Genomic DNA, 21,420 nt, shown 5'->3' on the forward strand with positions numbered 1-21,420 from the left:
AGAACCACCTTGGCTCTCATACGGTTGATCACTATATGATCAACTATAGTTATCACTATAAGAGTTTATTTTCCTTGTATTTTTTTCTGATCTCTTTCGCCAAGCCACCTCGCACCCCAAACTCTCACTGCGCATCGCTAGGCAACTGGCGGGTGTCAGGAGGGAAAGAGCGGGGAGCGTGAGGGTTCCTGGGTGTCAGAGATAAGGAGCCTGCCTGCAGACGCCCCAAGAGCTACCCTGCTGGGGCCGACCCACACGGATCCTGTTGGGCAGATCTGGGGCCTCGCTGGCGGGGCGGGGCGGGACGGACGCGCCACGGCACACGACCAATCGACAGCGCCAGGGACGATTCAAAAGACCGGGGAGCCAATGGGAGCCTTGGAGGCCCGCTCAGGGGGCGGGGCGAGGAGGGGGTGGGGCGGCGGGGAAGCGCGCGCCCGGGAGGCGGGATCGCCGGACGCTAGGGCCCGAGAGCGCGAGAACGCGGCGGGGCGGAGTCGCGCGTGTGGAACAGCCACCGGGTAGCAGCTCGGCAACTCTCCCAGAGTCGTTAGAGTCCCCGCCGGAGTCTGGCGTAGGTGAGCGCCCCCACCCCCGCCCGCTGCCTGCGGTGCGGCCTCCCGGGGGGCGGGCGGGGGAGGGCCGCGGCGGGGCGCGGCTTGTGGGCTGGGGTCCCGGGGCGCCGGGCCTGGTGCCGTGGCCTCGCCCTCCCCTCCTCCGGGTCGGTCGGGGCCGCAGCTGGCGGGGCTTGAACTGCGCGCGGCCCAGCTGCGGAAATGGAGCTGCTGGTTTTAAATTGGGGACGTTTCCCTCCATTTTGGACGCGCCGCGTCGCTGTAAAGTGTTGTTGGTTAGAGAGATTTGGGGATCGGTGACCCTCCCCGGCCCCTTTGTCCCCGCCCTGCAGCCCCCGCCCTCCGGGGTCAGTTTCTTGCGCCTTTTTGACAGATAGCTGGGTAGCTTCGTGGGTTGTGCGGGTGGGGAAGCAGGAAAGGCGCGGCAGCCTGGCGGACGGGGAAGTGGGGTTGCAAAGTTGACTAATTCGCACTGGTTGTCACTGGCCTTGAGGGTCGTGCCCGTCTCACTTCGGTGGCTCTCCAGTGCGGACTGCAGGCTTGCTCGCTTGCATGTGTTGCATTTTCTCGCCTGGTGTTTGCGCACACCCCAAAACGGATCGTTGGGCAAGGCTGGCGTGCTCCTACTGAAGCTCAGTCCTGTGTTAAGGCATTTAAAAATGCTTCCTAATGACCCCCGCTAGCAGTCTCAAGGGGCCCTCGGTAAGCACTTGATCGCAGAGGGCCTGTTTCTAAGCACTTCACCCACTTGGTTGTATGAGCCGCTGGGAAGTCAGGCTGGGATACTCAGAACGACCCCGTGGATACACTGGACAGCGCTTGGACGATCAAAGAGTTCAGCCCGGAGCTCGTGGGCTTGCTCACCTGCTATGTGAGGCGTGGCCAGAGCCGAGCTAGTCCCAGCCCTCAGGGTCCTGGCAAATGAACGCGAGCACATCTGTAACCGCGCTTTGTTGCAACTGCCGTGAAGGACCGGGAAGGGCTTTGGGAGGCGAGCGGCGGGACCCTGAATTAGACTGAGCCCCAAACCCACTCGTTTTTCTTTCTGAGAGCCGTCTAGAGAGGAGGGAGAAGAGTGAGTAGGAGGGGAACGAGCCTTACCTGACTTTTTACTTCTTAGCGGGAGCGTCAGGCCGTCCTGCTCGTGCATCCTGAGCAAGGGCAGCGATCCCGCTGGTGGTTTACCTGCAGAAATGTAGGCCAGACCTGGGTTCAGGTGTTGGAGAAGAGCGGTCAGACTTCATTTGGGCTTCCTGTTTTCTGCCACAATTAGACTAATTTGAAAAAGTGAAGGAAAGATGGCCAGAGACCCTCAGTATGACACAGATGGGCAGAGAATAGCGGTTTTCTCTTGTGTGGATAGAGTAACACTGGAGCCAGGCGTGTGAGGATTCTGGTGTGTTCCCAAGCATGCAGCTTAATGGAGAAAAGCCCGAGACCCCCTGTTTCTGCCGCTTACGGGGAAGGAGGACATTGTTCAGGAAGCAAATTTTTGTTTCCACCCTTGGCTAAAACTTCCCAAGGGAAGCCTCTTTGTGTGTCTCTTGCCTCCAGTAAGGGAGTCCATGATGAGATGCACTTGGGTCCTCTCTTGGCCACTTCGCTCCCGCCCAGGATTCTATTAGGAGGATGTGATTGCACAGTGTTATCCCACGTGGCTGTGGCTCTCGGATCTTATGGGAAGGGGGGGTGGACGTAATGTTACTGGCTCCATCGTTTGCAGCATTCTTATGTAAGATAGTGGCTTTCTCAGCAGAGCTGGTTTGTTTTTTCTCTTTCAACCACCGTGTGCAGCATTGCTCTCAGGTCCCAGTTCTTCGTTAGGCTTTTAAAAAATTGAGCTTAGAGACCTAACAGATACCCACTAGACGTCTGAATTTGTTTAACCCCAAATATTGAGTTGGTTACAGAAAGATGCCAAGTTTTGGAAAGGTACGGACAGAATCTGCCCGAGGGCGCTTTGGAAAAATCCAGGAGGCGCCTCAGACTGTGTTTCAGAAGTTTGTGAAGAGTTGTTTGAAACTCGGATGGCATCCTGGTGCAGGAGGATGGACTTGTCCTCTTCCCACCCTGGCTGGCTGACAGGGGAGAACTGGCCTCAGTAACAGGGGCTTGATTTGAGGGGGTCCAGGAAGAAAGGGGGGCACAGAGGAGAGGGGGGAGCCCGTTTCCTTCCTCTTTCTTAGAACTTGGAGGCTCGGGCTCCGTGTTGAAACAGGCAAGGCTTGCGTTTGTCACCTTCCTTTTTCGTGCCCTTCCGCCGTGTCCCAAGGTGTCCACTGCCCTCCGCCCCCCCAGCCCCGCTCAGGCAGGTGTGACTTCATCCCCAGAGCTTCCAGGCCCCTCTGCCTGGAACTCCAGGCCCAGACCCATCATTCATTACGCCCGCGATGCTATCTCCGTGGGTGCCGGGGAGAAAGCCGTCTCCTTCACCAGATGACTAGTCGTGTATCCTTTCATCTCCCAGCCTTGCCGCTGTTTTTTTCTGAACGAGTGAAGCTTATTAAGTTTTATCTCGGGTGATTACCTGAAGAAATGTGGTGCTTATGAAAGATGTTTTTTTGGCGGGGAGGGGTGGGGTAGTGTAACTTTCTCCTTTCCTAATTCCACAGAGTGGTCACACGTTCTTAAACATTGTCGTCATCGTGTGACCAGCTCTCGGCAGGAGCTGGGTAAGGAATGTGTACCTTAATGCCCAGATGATACACAGGCGACGGAGGGAGGGCCTTGTCATCGTGCTGCCTGCTCGGTGGCCCAAGCCCGGCCAGGCAAGGTGGTGGTGCAGGTCAGGGGCACTGCACCTGTCCTGGGGATTCGCGACTCTGCCTCAGTGGGGGCAGAAGCATTGCTCCCTAGTAGCTGGAGCACCCAGCAGTCAGCTGACATTTGAGAAAGGGTCATGGACAGGCCTCTTGTCAGTAGCAATTCCTGTGGGTTGCTTGTGGCTTCTTAGAATGTCGTTTATGCAAGGGTTTGTGGGCCACGTTTTGGTTTGGTGGCAAAGAATGTTGTAACCGGGGGTGAAGGCCAGGTCCATGCTAGCCCAGGTGTGAGATCGGCCGAGTCCCTGGGTGTGCATTTGGGACTTGAAAGCCTTATGAAGGAACCCCAAATCTGCTATTCATTGTAGATTTGGACTTTTTCTCTCCCTGTTGGTGGGTTATAGTAATGTGAATTATACATCCTTGATTTTTCTAGACTAGTCTGTTTCATAGTTTGTTGTTTTAAATGAAGGTTGTTTGTTAAACATTAAATACATTATTATTTTTTATTGTTCTTTTTTCCATCACTATTAGTCTTCTTACACCTCTGTCCCCTCCCCCTTCAACAATCCCCACACTGCTGTCCATGTCCGTGGGTCCTTCTTCCTTTTTGCTCCACCCCTCCACTCTATACTACCCGCCCCCCGTCATCCTGCTCTCCATCTATGAGCCTGTCTCTGTTTTGCCTGTTAGTTCACTCTGTTCATTAGATTCCACACGTGAGTGATTCATATGGTATTTGTCTTTCTCTGACTGGCTTATCTCACTTAGCATGATGTTCTCCAGGCCCACCCATGCTGTCGCAGAGGGTAAACCTCTCTTCTTTTTTACGACCGAGCAGTATCCTTGTATAAATGTCCCAGAGCTGTTCTAGCCACTCCTCTACTGATGGGCACTCGGGATGCTTCCACATCTTGGAGGTTGTAAATAACGCCGCAGTGAACACAGGGGTGCTTACGTTCTTCCGAATTAGTGTTTTGGGTTCCTTCGGCTATATTCCCAGAAGTGGGATCTCTGGGTCAAAAGACAGATCGATTTTTAATTTTTTGAGGTATCTCCATACTGCTTTCCACAGTGGCTGCACCAGTCTGCATTCCCACCAACGGTGCAAAAGTTTTCCCCTTTCTCCTCACCCTCGCCAACACTTGTTGTTTGTTGATGTATTGATGACAGCCATTCTGACAGGTGTGAGGTGGTATCTCGTTGTGGTTTTAATTTGCATTTCTCTGATGATTACTGATGCTGAGCATCTTTTCATGTGTCTGTGGGTCCTCTGTATGTCCTCTTTTTGCAGAAGTGTCTAGTCAGGTCCTCTGCCTATTGTTAATTGGATTGTTTGTTTTTTTTTGGAGTTTTGTAAGTTCTTTATAAACTTTGGATATTAACCCCTTATCAGATGTGTCAGAGAACAATCTTTTCTGTGGGTTGTCTTTTTGCTTTGTCGATGGTTTCCTTGGCTGTGCAAAAACTTGTTAGTTCGATGTAATCCCATTTACTTTTTCTTTTGTTTCCCTTGTCTGGGGAGATACATCTGATAAAATATATTGCAACAGGCTTTGTCCGAGATTTTGCTGCCTGTGTTTTCTTCTAGGATTTTTATGGTTTCGGGTCTAACATTTAAGTCTTTAATCCATTTTGAATTTATTCTTGTGTGTGGTATAAGAAGGTGGTCTAGTTTCATTTTTTCTGCACGTACCTGTCCAGTTTTCCTGACATCATTTTTTGAATACACTATCTTTAGCCCATTGTATGTGCTTGCTTCCTCTGGCGAATATTAATTGACTATAAAGGTGTGGGTTTATTTCTGGGCTCTCTGTTCTGTTCCACTGAAAAAATTTTAATTTATTTTTAAAGGCTTTGTAAGGTTAGGTGCAAATGTACAAATCAGAAAACGAATCTTTGCCCCTGGCTGGCATAGCTCAGTGGATTGAGCGCGGGCTGGGAACCAAAGTGTCCCAGGTGCGATTCCCAGCCAGGGTACATTCCTGGGTTGCAGGCCATGACCCCCAGCAATCGCACATTGATGTGTCTCTCTCTCTCTCTCTCCCTCCCTCCCTCCCCTCTCTAAAAATAAATAAATAAAATCTTAAAAAAAAAAAAAGACAGCTGCTTCCTAAAAAAAAAGAAAAGAAAAGAAAAGAAAACGAATCTTTGGGAGATTGTTTCTTGTTGATTAGCAAGACATGTGCTCACATTAGGTGGCCTTGCGTTGCATAGGCGCCACTCGGTGAGTCGTCATCATTACTCTTAGTGTCACATGTGCCACAGCGACCCAGCCGTCCCTGGTGAAGTGATTCCTGACGGGACACGTTTGGCAGAAGGAACAACCTCTGTGTTGTCCCGACTCTGCCACTTCCCGCTGGCTGTTTCCATGCCCTTGGGCAAAACAGCTCGCATCCTGTTAAGCTTTAGTTGCTCCCCTTTAGAATAAGGGGCTGCACACTGCTCCTCCGTAGGTCTTTTGGCTCTAAAATCCTGACCAGTTAAAAGTTTGGCAAGTTGCATTTTAGTGCTCAGTCTATGAAAAAAGACAAAAGTAAGTGGATATTGCATTGACTCCTTTTTTCGCCCCCCGAACACTATTCAGACTGATTTTGGAAAATGCCAAGTCGGAAATTTGCCGATGGCGAGGTGGTGCGGGGGCGCTGGCCAGGGAGTTCGCTCTACTACGAGGTGGAGATCCTGAGCCACGACAGCGGCTCGCAGCTGTACACCGTGAAGTACAAGGACGGGACGGAACTCGAGCTCAAGGAGAGCGACATCAAGGTGAGGGGGGCTCCTTGGGCGGGCAGCGCGTGCCCGTGGTAAGTGTGTGGTGACTGCGGGGGTGGTTTTCCAGGCAGAGCAGTTACTCTGGCGCCGTGTGCAGGCACAGGGTCACGCTCCTGCTTCGGGGCCAGTAGTGGTTTTGGCTCCTGGAAGCGGGAACGGGGCACCGTGCCCTGTTCCTGAGCAGTCCCCAGGGGACTGGGGAAGACGTGGCACTGACAGCGGTCACGTTCCCGGCTTAATGCGCTGTGTGACGGAAGTGTGTCGTGGCTGTGGGAGGGCCCTGGGTTTCGGGGGAGGCTTTTAGAAGTGGTGGCACCAGCGCTGAGCGCTGAGGCCCAGGAGGTGACACCCAGGTGCCGGGAGGCGGCTTCCGCAGAGGGCAGCATGCCCAAGGCTGGGCGCTGGGGGAGCACGGCCGGCCGGTGCTGCAGGGGTGTGGTGGGCGAGGGCCAGCGGGGGGCGGGGGTCAGACCTGGAGGGTTTGGGCCTCATCCCGGACCTCGAGGATTCAATCAGGAGAATGACAGTAATTAGATTGGAGTCCGGTGAGGGCTGGGCTTTCAAATATCTGACCTGTGGTGTGCAAGTACTCATGCAAAAAATACCATAAAAATGACAGACGAAAAAGATGTGCACAAGAAGTCCTAGTTTTTTATTATCAGATTCAACAGACATAAAATTTCTTTGTCAAAATGCTGCAGACCTTCCTACACACCTGTTTGTAATTCCGCTCTGTTTCAGATCAGTAACAACTGGTCTTTGAACCATAGGCTGCGGATCCCAGGGGCAGCGTGCTGGCCAGGGCCGGCGAGAGTTTGAATGAAGGGACAGATAGTCAGTGTTCTGGGGTGTATGGGCCGTCCTGTTTCTGCAGCGCCAGGGCAGCCCCAGGCAGCCTGGGAGGCCGCGGGCAGGGCTGTGTTCCAGTCCAGCTTTATTTGTGGACACCGAAATTCGGATTTCAGACAACGCTCGCGTGTCACACAGTCTCGTTCTTCCGTCTGTCTTGTTTGCACGCAGTGAAAAAACACAAAGCCATTCAGCATTAATCCAAGCTGTACTCGTGTCCAGGACCTGCCTGTGTGTTTTGTCCAGAGTGCAACTGTGGGGCTCAGTTTCTTGTTCTTAGCGTTTCTGTGCAGATTTCTCTGGTCCCATCGTCTCAGCTTTAACCAGTGTTACTGGTGACTCATCCCGTGCATGTTCCTGGGAACACGCGCAGCTAGCTGGTTCAGGTGCAGTCGTTTCGTGGCAGTGCCGCCAGAGGAGAACTGGGAGTGGGGGGGCTGCACGTGTCCCCCTGGGGGGGACCCCTGTTGCAGCAGCCTTGCTCCCTGGCCTCATCGGGGAGACCCTCAGGTGCCAGGGTTTCCCGGGCTGGTGCTAGAGTTGACGGTACCAATGGCCGCCCCTGCTACCCTCCTGAGATTCGGCTCTGTGCGTGTGTGTGTTAGGACTTGTGCTAAAACCCTGCCTTCTGCTCCTCTCCAGCCTTTAGCTTCCTTCAGGCAAAGGAAAAGTGGCTCAACTTCCAGTTCTCCCTCCAGACGCCGAGGGAATCCGTCGAGGTCACGGTCACGGTCCCGATCCCCCGGCCGCCGATCCCCCGGCCGCCGATCCCCTGCCCGCCGTTCCCCTGGCCGATCCCCCGGCCGACCACCTAAAAGCTCCCACCAGCCTGCGTCTGCCGCGCACCGTGCCGACATTACGGAAATAAGGAAGGAAGTGCTGGAAGTGAAGTTGACCCCGCTGGTGTTGGTACGTGGCCGGTCTTTGGGAGATCTTTATCCTTGCACAGTGTTTAGTCTGTGCCAAACACAGCCTTCCCCTTTGGGAACGTGTGTCCTTACAGTATGTGCAGGTAAAAACACTCGGGTGCCAGTTGCAACTTCAAGTCTAAGGTAACGACTTTGTAAGATTTCGTAAAAAGTGAATGTTTGCAAGAATAGAAGATACAATACTTTTAAATGCAATGAAAAACAATTTAAATTGCAAGAATGCTGTTTAATGTGTTTTTTAAAGTACTTTTTAAAAAAGATTTTATTTTATTTTATTTTTAGAAAGGGAAGGGAGGGAGAAAGAGAAAGAGAAACATCAATGTGCGTGCGGTTGCTGGGGGTCATGGACTGCAACCCAGGCACGTACCCTGACTGGGAATCGAACCTGCGACACTTTGGTTCGCAGCCTGCGCTCAATCCACTGAGCTACGCCAGCCAGGGTTAACATCTGATATTTCTTTAGGATAAATTCTCACGAGTGGAGCTGCCAGGTCAGATGGGTAGAGCAGACTGATGGGAGAGAGAAACCTTGATCGGCTGCTTCCCACACACGCCCCAACAGGGGACAGGACTCAGCACCCTTTGGTGTGCGGCTGACGCTCCAGCGCACTGAACCAGCCCGCCGGAAACGGACTGGGGAGTTTCCTTCGTTTTCCTCCTCTTGGCTCATTAGCATTATAACTTGTTATAAGTTGTCAGTGACATTTAAAGGAGCAAAGGGATAGATTAGAGCCGTGTTTGCCTGGAAAAACTTTGAGCTGAGGCACTTTCCCTGTTCACTTTCCGAAGCACACCCGTGCGCTGCCTAAAGGGAATGCACGTGCAGGAAAGGAGACTGAGTCAGGACACTGAAGGTTACACAGAAACCAGGCAGCATGCAATTGAGAAAGCTATCAGTGCGCGAGTCACTAGTAATACTGTATGAGTATCCATTATTTCTTAAGTTCCCGTTATGGGCTATTTTGGGGCAGTGAATGTCTTGTTGTTTTTTGTTTTTTTAACCAGTTAATGAACTGATTGACTATTTTTTACTTCTCTAACTCACATAGCAAATACTATTAAAATAGCTGTCATTGAACAAGGAAATTTTAACACTCAGTGTAATAATGTTTATTTATTTTTAAAGATTTTATTTAATTTTAGAGTGGGGAGGGGAGGGAGAGAGGGAGAGGAGAAAAGCATCAATGTGTGGTTGCCTCTTGCGCGCCCCCTACTGGGGACCCGTGCTACAACCCAGGCATGTGCCCTGACTGGGAATTGAACTGGTGACCCTTTGGTTCGTAGGCTGGCACTCAATCCACTGAGCCACACCAGCCAGGGCTCAGTGTAATTATGTTTAGAAGATGAAAGAACTTATGTGGAATCTATACTATAAAATACAATCTTTTATAAATTGGGAAATTTTAGTTAATTTTATACCTTTTTATTTTTAACAAAACTATCTTGAATTCTTCAAAATTAAAGCTGTGAAAATCTTCAGCTTTCTTTGTTGCTTGATAGCAGAATAGTAAAGATTTACCATTGGGTTCCTTTTTAGTAAGTTATGATTCACATGGTTAAAATGCTTTCTATTCTTCCATTTAGAAACCATTTGGAAACAGCATCAGCAGGTACAACGGGGAACCTGAACACACAGAGAGGAATGACATACCTCACAAAACCCCGCAGGTATGACAGCGTTCATTTTCATCTCGGGTCGTTGTTTTCCTCTACAGACTTTATTTATTTATTTTTAGAGAGGGAAAGGGAGGGAGAAAGAACGGGAGGGAAACATCAATGTGTGGTTGCCTCTTGTACTCCCCCTACTGGGGACCTGGCCTGCAACCCAGGCATGTGCCCTGACTGGGAATTGAACCAGCGACCCTTTGGTTCAAAGGCTGGCGCTGAGTCCACTGAGCCACACCAGTCATTGTTTTGTTTGTTAAAGTGACTTTCGCTAAGGAAGCACATTGAAAACCATAATACTTGTTATAATTGATTCCAAAAATTTGTTCTTCATTTAAGACTGACTGTAACTTAACAAATCTATTCTTAGCATATGGCTATATTAAGATGCTGGATTGGTTAATGTAAGCATTAATGATAATTATTGATTACAGATATTTAACAGTTTTTATTTTTTAACTAGGAGAAATTCCATTTGTCACAAGACAGTAGTTATGTATCTACACAGTATAGCCTTCGTCCAAGAGGGGAAGAGAACAAGGTAAAAGAAATAGAATTTCAGGAAGAAGAAGTTGTTACAAAAAGACCTGCATCATTGAGAACCTTTGAAGTGCCAGCCGCACAGACGAAGGACTTGGAGTTCGGAGGGGTACCCGGTAGGTGTCCGAACCGGGCTCAGGGCGGGCGGGCGCCGCAGCAGCGAAGTGAGCGAGTGGGAAAGGCCTCCTCTGCGCGGTTCCGGGCGGGAGCGGGCAGCTGGCGAGCCGGGCGGGGGCCTGGGGCGGGAGCGGGTGTGAGGATTGTAATAGAGTAGAAAGGTGCCGGAGTGGCTGTAAACCACACTCCCAGCAATCTATCGTTAGAGTTGGATCAACAAGGTGACCAAAGGAAGGTCGATGTGAACGATCAGGGGCGGGGAATCCGCAGGTCCTCGGACCTGCGGTGCGGGGCGGGCCTTCGGCGGGAGCGGCGGGAGGGCGCTGCAGACGTGAAACGGGGTGAAACGGGGTCGCGGCGTCTGCCCTGCCGGCTGGACGGGTTGGCGATGAGCGTCGGAGACCCGAGACCCGACGTGTTCCGAGGCTCGGAGTTATTAAGCGGGCGGCGCTGGTGGAATTTTATGAGCTAGTAAAGGCAAACACTTCGTGGCCAAATGGTTCAAAATCCGGCGGGGCTTAATTGCTTTGGTTTGGTAAGCTGCCGGCCAGCCGGCCTGTGAAGGATGGCGTCCGGCGTCACTGCAAGCCCGTGCACCCTCGTTTGCTGGAGGTTCAGCGTGTCTGCTCCACAGTGGCTGGAGTGGGAACGTCAGTCGTTCAGTGCCGGACGGCCGTGGTCTCACTGCTTGAATGGCCACGCTGCTTGCCCACTGGACACGACAGGCAGAGACGAGGGCTCTCTGATGGGACACCGGAAAGTGGTGTCCAACAGCCAGCCAGAGTTGAGTTCTGACCTTAAAAAACCCAGCGATTCTTGGGGGAGGGGGGCGGGAAACCCTGGATTGAAAGCTGAGCCTTGAACGTTCCCTGATTGTCTGCAGGTGTGTTTCTTATCATGCTGGGCCTGCCCGCCTTCCTCTTCCTGTTGCTGTTGCAGTGCAAACAGAAGGAGCCCAGTCTTCTGAATTTCCCGCCTCCTTTGCCAGCTCTGAATGGTTTATGGGAAACCAGAGTGTTCGGGGTCTACCTCCTCTGGTTTTTTGTTCAGGCTCTGTTCTACTTACTGCCAATCGGGAGGGTAAGTTTTTGTGGTTGGAGGGTGCAGAGTGAGAACTCTCCATGTTTATGTAAGAGAATTTCACAGGTTTAAGGTTAAAAGCTGTCCTTGGTCATGACTACCCAAACTTAGATTGTTAAGCCTTTACTCTTGAATCCTGTAAGTGGCACTTTAAAAATCTGATTGAGGTTGCTTGTGTAACTTTCCAAACCAAAAAGAAAAGAATGAACTATTGTGCAAAATAGCCTAGTGGTAGAGGTTGCTGGAAAAAAAATTTCCCCTGGAGTATATGTCATTTCAGATACGGAATTTAAAATGATCAGTTGGTAAGCTACTGAACTCAATGGATTTAGTCTGCCTCTTTCACTTAATATATTTTTAAGTGAAAAATTTTCTAATTTTTCTAATTTTCAGAAATTTGTTGTCAGGAACATTTTCTGTTCTTTCAGACTCGTGAAATGTCTCAAATTTGTCCTCATTGCTGAGGTAGTTTTTTTTCTCCTTTTGGTAGAATACTTGGATTATTTAAAGGAACATGAGATTCCTTAAGCAATAAATAATTCATTTGGAGATCTTATTCTTAGGGCTTTGCAAGTGTACCAGCTGCCTGTGAACCAAAGGATCGGGTTCGCTAGGCACGGCGAACACCCCTCACAGTGAGAGGGCGGTAGAGCTGCAGACGGGAAACACTTTGGAATCTCGCCACCACACGACTGGCTGTGCGAGGATTCTTGTGCTGTGGACAGTCAGGCGTTCTTATGGGCAGCCTCTGTTGTAGAAATCGGCAATTCAGGTTAATTTAGGTAAGGCAAGTTAGTATCAAACTAGATAATATTCATGATGAAAAGCAGGTTTGATGGTTAAATGTGTCTGTGGATATATATATATATATATAATTATATACAGAGAGAGAGCGAGGGAGAGAGGCAGACACAAACGGAAAACCCAGCACAGTATTATGTGAGACCTGTAATAAATTAGGATCGTTTGGAATTAGCATGTGGGGTCTTGCTAATCCTGTGATCTCAAAAGGTATTGAATTTCTCCCAGGTTCCCTTTCATAGCTAATGCAAGGGTAAAGTAGTTTAGCCCAAGAAAAATGATGCCATATCAGTAGCTGACTGTTCAGAATGACTTGCAACATTCTGAATGGTGGTTTTGGGTAGTGAAATGTGACTGCTATTGACCAGAGGTCTTGGACTTGAACTCACCCCGCCCAAGGGGTGTGTTTCTCCATTGCCTGCTGAGTGGGCGCCCCACGGGTGTTCTGTGTAGAGGTGAGGGGTCCCATCCAGGAAGTGCTCAGTCTCTTCTTGGAGGAAGAAGGGTCACATGACAGGACTAAGTGGGTGAGTGTGTATGTGCAGATGGCAGAGCAGGTCAGTATGTGAGTGTCCATGCTGCAGCAGCCGGTTTGCGGCCAGAGTAGAGGGGTGAGTGGGTGGAGCCCAGCTGAAAAAGACCTCACCATAAAATCACACTGTTTACGAATAAAAAGAAAAAAGAAAAAAAAGGACCTCGACAATCCAAGACAGTGCAGCTAAAGTTGTTAAAGCTTTTTGAGCTAGAGGTTAGGAAATGCAGGAGTCATTAGAGCTGTTTAGTCTCGTGGGGCGGTTGGGGGTGGCTCCTGCAACAGCCTCGCACACTGAGGAGGGTGGCTGGGTTGTCTTCCAGACGGTCCCCGAAGGTGGGCTCGCTGGTCAGAGGGTCTGCCAAGGTGGGTGGGGGATTGGGACAACGGTAATAGCATAATCACTAAAACACAATAAAAAATAAACTTGTTACTAAGTTTCCCCACTAAAAGGTGGTCCCCCTCCTCGGGCATGTGCAGATCTGTAATATTAGAAGACATATGTGTGATGGTGTCGTGCTTTTAAAGTTTTTAATGAAAATTTTTTTCTTTTGAGGTTGTGGAAGGAACACCTCTCGCTGACGGAAGAAGACTGAAGTATAGATTAAATGGTGATTTTTTTCTAAAGACTCAAATCGATGACTGGATAGCTCAGAACCTTTAAGTATTGTGCTCCGTGAACTGTCCAGGCTGGCTGGGCCGAGCGGTAAACAGGGAGTTGTCCCCAGTTGTCCGAGGGCCCGCAGACAGGATGGTTTGTACCTGCAGCCAGCCTGTAAGATACGTGGGAAGCTGTCTCAGAGGTGCGGCGTCTATGGAAGACGACCCCCCAGAGGTCTTGTGTGCGCATGTCTCTGCGTGTATTTGGCCTAAATAACCACGCCGAGACTTTAGAACCCGACACTGCCGTACATTGTAGTGGGGTGAATGAATCGCACGCACCCCTGTGCTCACTTGGGTTTTTGCCTTTCCTTAAGGGTTCTATGCTTTTCTCCTGACGTCCGCGGCGGTCGGGGCCGCGCTGTGGTGGGGCGCGGACCTGCACTACGTGTACCGGCACTTCCTCCAGTTCGCGCTGGCGGCGCTCGTGTTCTCCGTGGCCCTGAGTGTGTACCTGTACGTGCGGGCCCGGCGCGCGCCCTGGAGCCAGCTGTCGCCGGCCAGCTCAGGTGAGCGCATGGGCGCCCCGCAGCGGCCACCTGCGGGCTTGCGGACAGAGAAGCTCTTCCAGCCTCTGTTTATGAGATGAAGAGAAATAAGGACAAATAAAGAGATAAAAACCCTTAAAGAAAAATTAAGTTAAAGGAAGAAACTATATTTCCTCATACTTAACTATTGGTTTCTCTTCCTTTTTTAGTTGCTTGTGACCGTAAGGCATTTCAGTGCCTTATGTACAATAACGTTTTAGTGAGGTTGATGGCGTCGTAATTCATTATACGCATTATTTTTTTGTCTCAAGTACTAAATATCCTTTAAAAAAAAGGATAGGTTTCAAATTGGTTGATTCTGACCTAAAGTAATTAAACAAAAAAAATACGTTGCTTATTTTAAAAAATTGTGAGTCTACTTTTAGAAAAACCCCAGTAGTTTCCCCAGTTAGGGGCGCCGAGCCCGTGTAGCAGCTCCGGGTGCTCCCAGGTGGGCGGGCAGCACAGCAGCTGGCTGTCCTCGCCGGCTCCTCCTCCTCCTCCTGCCCCCGAGACTTCGCGCCAGGCCTCTGGGCTGCATTGTGACTGTAAAGCCTCGTAACTGGGACTGGAATAGAGCTTTTCCAAAAAGCTCTGTTTGAATAGGAACCTTTCCCTTCTCAGGAAATGTCATCTATGATTTCTTCATTGGCCGTGAATTGAATCCTCGGATTGGTACCTTTGATCTCAAATACTTCTGTGAATTGCGTCCTGGACTGATTGGATGGGTATGTCTCTTCTTTCTTTTTAAAAAAATTTCAGTGCAGTAGTGCAAATTAGTCTTGGACTTAGAAGGAATTGTAGAAAATTTCAAACTAAGCTGTGGGTGATATATTTTTAGGAATAATTACAGCTTTCCCTAAACCTGTCTAGTTAAAATATTTTCTTAGTATAAACAAAGTCCAGAGGGTTAAGATGCCCTGTTAGAGGTTATTAAAGCTTAGAAGAGTTTATTTTTATAGTTGCTTCTGTTTAGGCAGGAAAATGATAGTTGATGCATTCACGTAATGAAAAACATATTTTCTTCCCTTTAAAAACAACATATTTTAGATGTATGGGAGTCAAAAAAGTAGAGTGTTCCCTTACAGCTGTCACTCCACGTCCCCGGTGGTAACAGCTGGCATAGCCACGGTCTAGTGCCCCAGGACAGCGTGGGGACACTGTTTAAGTCTTCGAACTAAACCCACAGGCCTCGAGTCGCACCAGTGTTCCCACTGGTGACCAGGTGCTGTTCCAGCGCCCCCTGCAGGCCCCACAGTGCATTTTGCCACTATCTTGTATTGGTGTCCTTTGGACACAGGTGCTTGGCCTCTCCTTGTGTCTCCCGACTCTGACCCTTGGAAAGAGCACTAATTTGGGTTGGTCTGGAGTTTTCTCATGATTGGAGGGGACGAGGCATTTTTGGTGGGAATACTGTGTTGTCCTTAGTGTGTCCTGTTGGGGCTTGTGACGCACTCGGTCAGGTGGCGTCTGCAGGGGGCCCCTCGGCTGCGGAGGCGCCGTCTTTCGCTCTGCCGTGGCCGAGGGCCTCTGTGGAGGTGCTCGGGCTACCCTCGCCCCTTGTGTTTCAGGTGGTGGTTAACTTGGCGATGCTCCTGGCTGAGATGAAGTTCCAGAATCGTGCTACTCCGTCCTTGGCAATGATTTTGGTGAACAGTTTCCAGCTCTTGTACGTGGTGGACGCACTCTGGAACGAGGTAATTCATTTTAAAAGCAGGGGCCTTGGGGTCGGAGGGCTTTGAGTGTGGGTGAGTGACCTGACCTCTCGGGGCCTCGGCTTCTCACGTGGAGCGAGGGGAACGCCCCGCCCACGGTGCTCGAGAGCCCTGGGCCAGGGCAGTGCGCTGCAGCTCTGAGCCGGCCCCGGGGGGCGCCGGGCCCGGAGGTGATCTGGCTGCTTGGCCGTGCTGACCCAATCTCCGAGAGCACGTCCACGCCTCTGTCAGCTCGGCGTGGGCAGTGCACCCCGTCGCCAGGTGGCTCATTTCCGCACATGGACAATCTGCCTGGGAAGCAAGATTGTGATTAGAAGTTACGCTGGTGCACGTGGACTTGACCCAGGCAGCTGGCGATCTCGTTCTTCCTCCAGCAAACACACTGAACACGTCCTCCACGGCGGGCGGGCAGTGCGCCGTGTGCTGGGGGACGGGGGGGTGCGTGCCGTCCCCGTTTTATCCCCTGGTCTGGTGGGGAGAGTGACGTGGTCCCACTCCAGTCCCACACTTGTTCCAGCTGCTGGGAGGGCGGCCGCGTGTGAAGGGAGGGGCACGGAGGGCAGCTCCGGGGAGGCCTCCGCTGAGGGTGGGGGAGGGTGTTCTGGGCCGAGGCGTCGGCCGGGGCCGAGGTGTGGTGGCGTTAGAGGCGCCCCAGCGGTCCAGGACCACAGAGTGGGAGGGCGGAGTGACAGCAGCTGGAGCCCGCAGGGCCACTTGCTGTGAAACACACGCTGGGGAGCCCGAGTCCCCTCCTCACTCCCAGACCAGTTAGTTTCTGCCGAGGTGTCCTCCCACAGCCCTCAGGAATCTGACTGTACACTAGTACTTCATTTGAGTACTTCCAACACAGAACCTTTTCTCCCCCTGACTTTCTAAAAACTCTCCTCTGCCCTCCCAGGAAGCGGTGTTGACGACCATGGACATCACCCACGACGGGTTCGGGTTCATGCTGGCTTTTGGGGACTTGGTGTGGGTCCCGTTCATCTACAGCCTCCAGGCCTTTTATCTGGTCCGCCATCCGCACGAGGTGTCTTGGCCGGTGGCCTCTTTAATTATTGCTCTGAAACGTGAGTGTCGACTTCACTCTGGGTATTAAGTGTCGTGCACCAGCTCTGCTGTGCTCTGGCCTCGATGTAGTCATAACACGGCTTTCTAAACGGCCGGCCACAGTGAGCTCCACTGTAAGTAATTTTGATGGAGGAACGATAAGATTCTTGCATCTTGCAAAGAAAACGGCTGCTTCATACTTAGGTTCTTCAGTAGTTCTCTAACGAGAGAGTGATTTATGGTTTTAATTTTTTAACACTGGACGAGATTTTGCAGTTGCACGTGGTGTTCGATGTTAGTTTGGGTGTGCGGCGTAGTGGCCGGGCAGTCACGTGCCCGTGCGGCAGTCCCCTCAGCCGGGCCCCCGCCCGCCGACTCCGGTCCCCCCTCTGCTGCGCTCTGCGTCCCCGTGACGGTCTTGCGGTCTTTCTCCTTTCCTTGTTTTCACGTAGCACCCCCGACCTCCCTCCTATGTGGCAGTTGTCAGTTTGTTCCAAAGAGATGGTTGTTGAACAAAGCAGCTTGCTTTTAAACTTTAATTTAATTTGAATTAATTTTAAATGTAATTGTTCAGTAATGACGCATTTTTTTCCTATTGCGTGCCTGCTTTTTCTGGTGGGCCCTGAAGAAGTAGGAAGACTAGTCTTGCCTCCCTAGGACTTACATTCTGACAGGAGGACTAGACTCTCAGACCCTCACATGAGCCCACGGAGACTAGAAGAGGGGCTGATAGTCCAAAGGTGATGGGAGCCGGAGGTAGAGCGCCCCCTGGGGGGTGCAGTGTCCGAGCAGAACCGGAGCGGGCGGCAGTGGGGCGGGAGGCAGCCGAGTCAGGCAGTGGGGCCAGCGCAGGGCGGCGCGGCGGGAGACGTGCTCGGAAAGAGCGAGCAGCGCGGCTCCGTGGGGAGCTGAGGCCCCCCTTGCCAGCCATGCCTGGGGGGTGTGGGGCAGGGCGTCACAGATCAGCTGATAACGAGGAGTAACTGTTAGCTGCTTTGGTGAGGACCGACAGTATCATAGTTAATAGTCAGCGGTGTGTCAGGGCCTGTTAACTTGGACAGGTGAGATGTGAAATGAAGCTACCAGCTTGTAGGGCTGCAGTGGGATTTGACTTACGTGCAAGGCGGTATCGTGTTAACAAGTGTCGTTCCTCCTGTGGCCAGTAGGTGTCACTGCTGACAGCCTGTGTTCCTCGGTGTGCTCAGTGCTGGCGTTGGTCATTGTAACGCGGGCTGGGTCACGTTCTGTTGGTGGAGGTCACTGTTATAGGTTAGTCTTGCCTGGAAGGTGCTCTACTTTGGAAATGTCCTCAGAGCTCAGAAATAACTTCTAAGTGAAGCTACAGATGCCTTTAAACATTAGATTATATCTAAATTGCTAACATGAAATTCTTAAAAACTTGCAGTTTGTGGCTATGTAGTCTTCCGATGTGCAAATGCTCAGAAAAATGCATTCCGGAAAAACCCCACTGATCCACGGCTCGCGCGTAAGTGTTGGTTTCATATTATTTATATTGCAAAGGGGGAGGGAGGCAGAGAGAGAGAGAGAGAGAGAGAGGAGCACCAGGGTGTGGTTGCCTCTCACAGGCCCCAACCGGGGACCCGGCCCACATCCTAGGCATGTGCCCTGACTGGGAATCAAACCAGCGACCCTTTGGTTCGCAGGGTGGTGCTCCTACTACTGAGCCGCACCAGCCAGGGCTGAATAAAGATTTTCTGCCTCTACTTGTCTACATATCAGCAGACGTATTTGTTTTTATGCAGATTTAAAAACTATTCACACTTCCACGGGAAAAAACCTCCTGGTGTCTGGCTGGTGGGGCCTGGTCCGCCACCCCAATTACCTGGGTGACCTCATCATGGCTCTGGCGTGGTCCCTCCCGTGTGGTAAGTCCGGCTGCCCACACAGTGTGTGGGGACACCATGGGCAGCGCCGGTGGTGCGGGGGGCCGCCTGCCCGAGGTCCTCCTGACGGCGGACGTGCAGCCCCTCGTGCATCTGGCCTCTGCCAGGAATCAGCGGCTCACAGAGCCTGACGTTTCACTCGAACCTTCTAAAAGCAGAATTTTAAGTTTGAAACTGTGCCTCGTGCATTTTGCTAAGCGGATATATGGACTCAATGGTGCTTTTTCCTCGAGACTCGGTGTGCCCCCATCCTGAGACACCGGGCCCTCCCGAGGTGCCGACAGGGGGCTCTGTTGCATAGCAGCCTTGCTCGGCCGCCCCTCCCTGCTTGGCCCCGCCCCCCCCCCCCCCAGCTGCTCACTGAGCGCATCTGCCCCAAGTATGAGGACGGGTGTTCGCAGTGAGTTGTTAGAAAGGATTAATCACACTTTTCACTCAGTACAGCCTCTGCCACGCACCGGTGGGGTTTCCGGAACTGGCCGGGTTTTCCCCGTCATTGAAGAAAACGCAGGCACCTTATGGTCCTCTTAGAGCGTTTGGGGAAAACCTTACGGTCCTCTTAGAGCGTTTGGGGAAAAGCAGGAACTAGTGCATATTGAGTAGCAGTGGAAATCGAAACACCTAATAGTGCTTCCTACCGTTCCCCACAGGCTTTAACCACATTCTGCCGTATTTCTACGTGATTTACTTCGCCGTGCTGCTTGTGCACCGCGAAGCTCGCGACGAGCGCCAGTGCAGGAAGAAATACGGCGTGGCCTGGGACCACTACTGCCAGCGCGTGCCCTACCGCATCCTCCCCTACGTCTACTGACCCTCCGCCGGCTGCGCTCCCCCGGGTGCGCCCGGGAGAAAAAGCCCCAGCAAACTTTCCTTCGCTGCACTGAGAGTGCCTCGAGGTTTCATGTGCGTGAGAGTCAGGACTGTGGAGCCCGGAGTGTCTTCCTATCGCCGTGTTTATTTTAATTAAGTCATCATAATTAACATCAGGAAAAATCCTAGAGGTGTTTGACTTTGCATTCTAACAGGAAATTTTCAGTCCTGAAAAGTCTGATCAAGGCCCTGAGAAAAATACTTCGGATCTTTTTATCAGTTGGTTCTTCTTAAGTGAAAACACTGTTACAGTTCAAGTGCATTATGTTTTCTGGCAGTAGGAGAATTTTCATGTTTCCTTGAAATTGACGCATTAACTAGTCATGTGACTGGCGTCAAATGCTAGGTCAGAAACGGGGTGAGAGTGCATTAGCGGCACTGTTCTGGCAAGACCATTGGCAGTAGTTGGCTGAACCTGAACTTCTGAACTGTGTTTGAAAGTGTAAATGTATATAGCTTTTATGTAATATATGGTGACTTCAGTGTTTTTTGTACAGTTCTTTGAATGTGAAATAATTGCCAGGGCTGAACATCTAACAAAAACATTTGCAGTATTTTAAATTAAATTTTGTAAAGTACTACATGTGAATTAGAATTTTTGAAACAATTAGAATTCATTTACTATTATATAAAAGATGCTATTAAGATATAGGAAGGATATTTTTCTTAATCCAAAGTTTGCAAATTTGGCTTTTTTCTACCTCAATTGCAGGTGTGTGTTTGCCTTTATAAACTGTTGCAGATAGAAAAAAAGATATATATTTTTGCAGTAACATCCCTATTTAAACATTTTTACCAGGTTGGTGGTTGAAAATTTGCCATTTCAGGCTAATATTTTTATATATTTTTGACTTTTTTAATTAAGCTGTTTTTGCTACTGTCGCGCTCATGCAGTTTATACTGTGTTTCTAGTTACAAAATTCTGTGAAGGAGTGTGTTTATCCAAAATCAGTTTAAAGGAATAGTTTAAAATCCTCTCTCTAAATCCTGTTTAGTTTAATAGATATGCATAAGGTAGTGTTAGCTGTTAAGTTGTAGTTAAGTTGATAAGAGTCTCATCATTCATTACTCTATAATGGAAAGCAAGTCCAGCAGCCTTTGGTGATCAAATTTCAGCGGTCAGTACCTTACGCGTCTGGGGATCTAATCAACTGTGCATTTAATTACGCCTGTTCTGCACGAGCCATCTGCGCCCGCGGCGCCCTCCGCCCTGCAATCTGCAGTGTGCGACGCAGCCCCTGCCCTGCGGCGCCTGCGCCCTGTAGTCTGTGACACTGTCTGGTGAGCCTGTGGCCTGGGCCCGCCCCAGGAGCTGTGGGGAGGAAGATGGACACTGCACTCTCCCCCCAGTGGTGAGAAAGGGGGCTGTGAGCAGCTACAATTTGTGTTTTATCTTTGACAGGTTTTATACTGAAGTTTTAAGTTGGAAATGCTGGGAATAAAGAGTTGTCCTCTGATCACTGTGGAGCCTCGCTTTTTCCTTTGTGCGTGACTCTTTCCTTGCCCTGCTGCTCCCGGGCCCTCCGTTTGTGCCCCCGGGGCCCCAGGGAAGCCCGAAGACCAGCGGGACCCCTCGCCAACGCGGCCTTTAGTTTCTTATGAAAGGCTGTGTGTGTTGGTGGGTTCCAGAAATCATGGCCCATTCTAGCCAATCGTGGACAATTCCTAAAACTATTTCAGCACATGAACTGGGCCAAATAAGATCTCCCACCTTTTGTCTTTCGTTAAAATCCTATACTTTATCATTTTCATACTAATTCCTAAATGACAGGGACTAGGCCCTTACAATGCTTTTCTGTAACATTGTGTACACTTAATGTTACTTTACGACAGTACGATTTCCTAGACAGAACAGCAAGCAGACGTTACTGTTTTGCCCATGGCTGTCATGGACTCTAGTTCCGGGGGGTACGGGGTCACCAGCCTCCCCGTGTGTGAAACGTGGCAGGTGTGACACACACATACCGGATGGATTGACACACTGGACGGAGGTGGTCTCAGAGCTATGCAGGCATCCTCGCGCGTGCTCAGCGTAGGGCTCAAGAATGAACACCCTGCTTCCAGAAACGCGCCTG

General features: G+C 50.8%; 1 protein-coding gene across 1 annotated transcript; it reads left to right on the top strand.

The window, feature by feature from the left end:
• Window positions 1–445: 445 nt before the first annotated feature.
• On the top strand, window positions 446–20,802 carry LBR (lamin B receptor). The gene is made up of 14 exons (XM_045861200.1): window positions 446–578; window positions 5,925–6,103; window positions 7,601–7,867; window positions 9,472–9,555; window positions 10,016–10,208; window positions 11,093–11,289; window positions 13,179–13,233; window positions 13,600–13,791; window positions 14,434–14,537; window positions 15,381–15,506; window positions 16,423–16,591; window positions 17,977–18,057; window positions 18,335–18,457; window positions 19,126–20,802. The coding sequence occupies exons 2-14, from the start codon at window positions 5,939–5,941 to the stop codon at window positions 19,284–19,286; spliced, it is 1,917 nt and encodes a 638-aa protein (XP_045717156.1). The 5' UTR covers window positions 446–578; window positions 5,925–5,938; the 3' UTR covers window positions 19,287–20,802.
• The last annotated feature ends 618 nt before the right edge of the window (window positions 20,803–21,420 follow it).

This window comes from Phyllostomus hastatus, unplaced genomic scaffold (genome assembly GCF_019186645.2).
Source record: "Phyllostomus hastatus isolate PE091 unplaced genomic scaffold, TTU_PhHast_1.1 phas_contig_148, whole genome shotgun sequence".
Classification (NCBI taxonomy): Eukaryota; Metazoa; Chordata; class Mammalia; order Chiroptera; family Phyllostomidae; genus Phyllostomus; species Phyllostomus hastatus.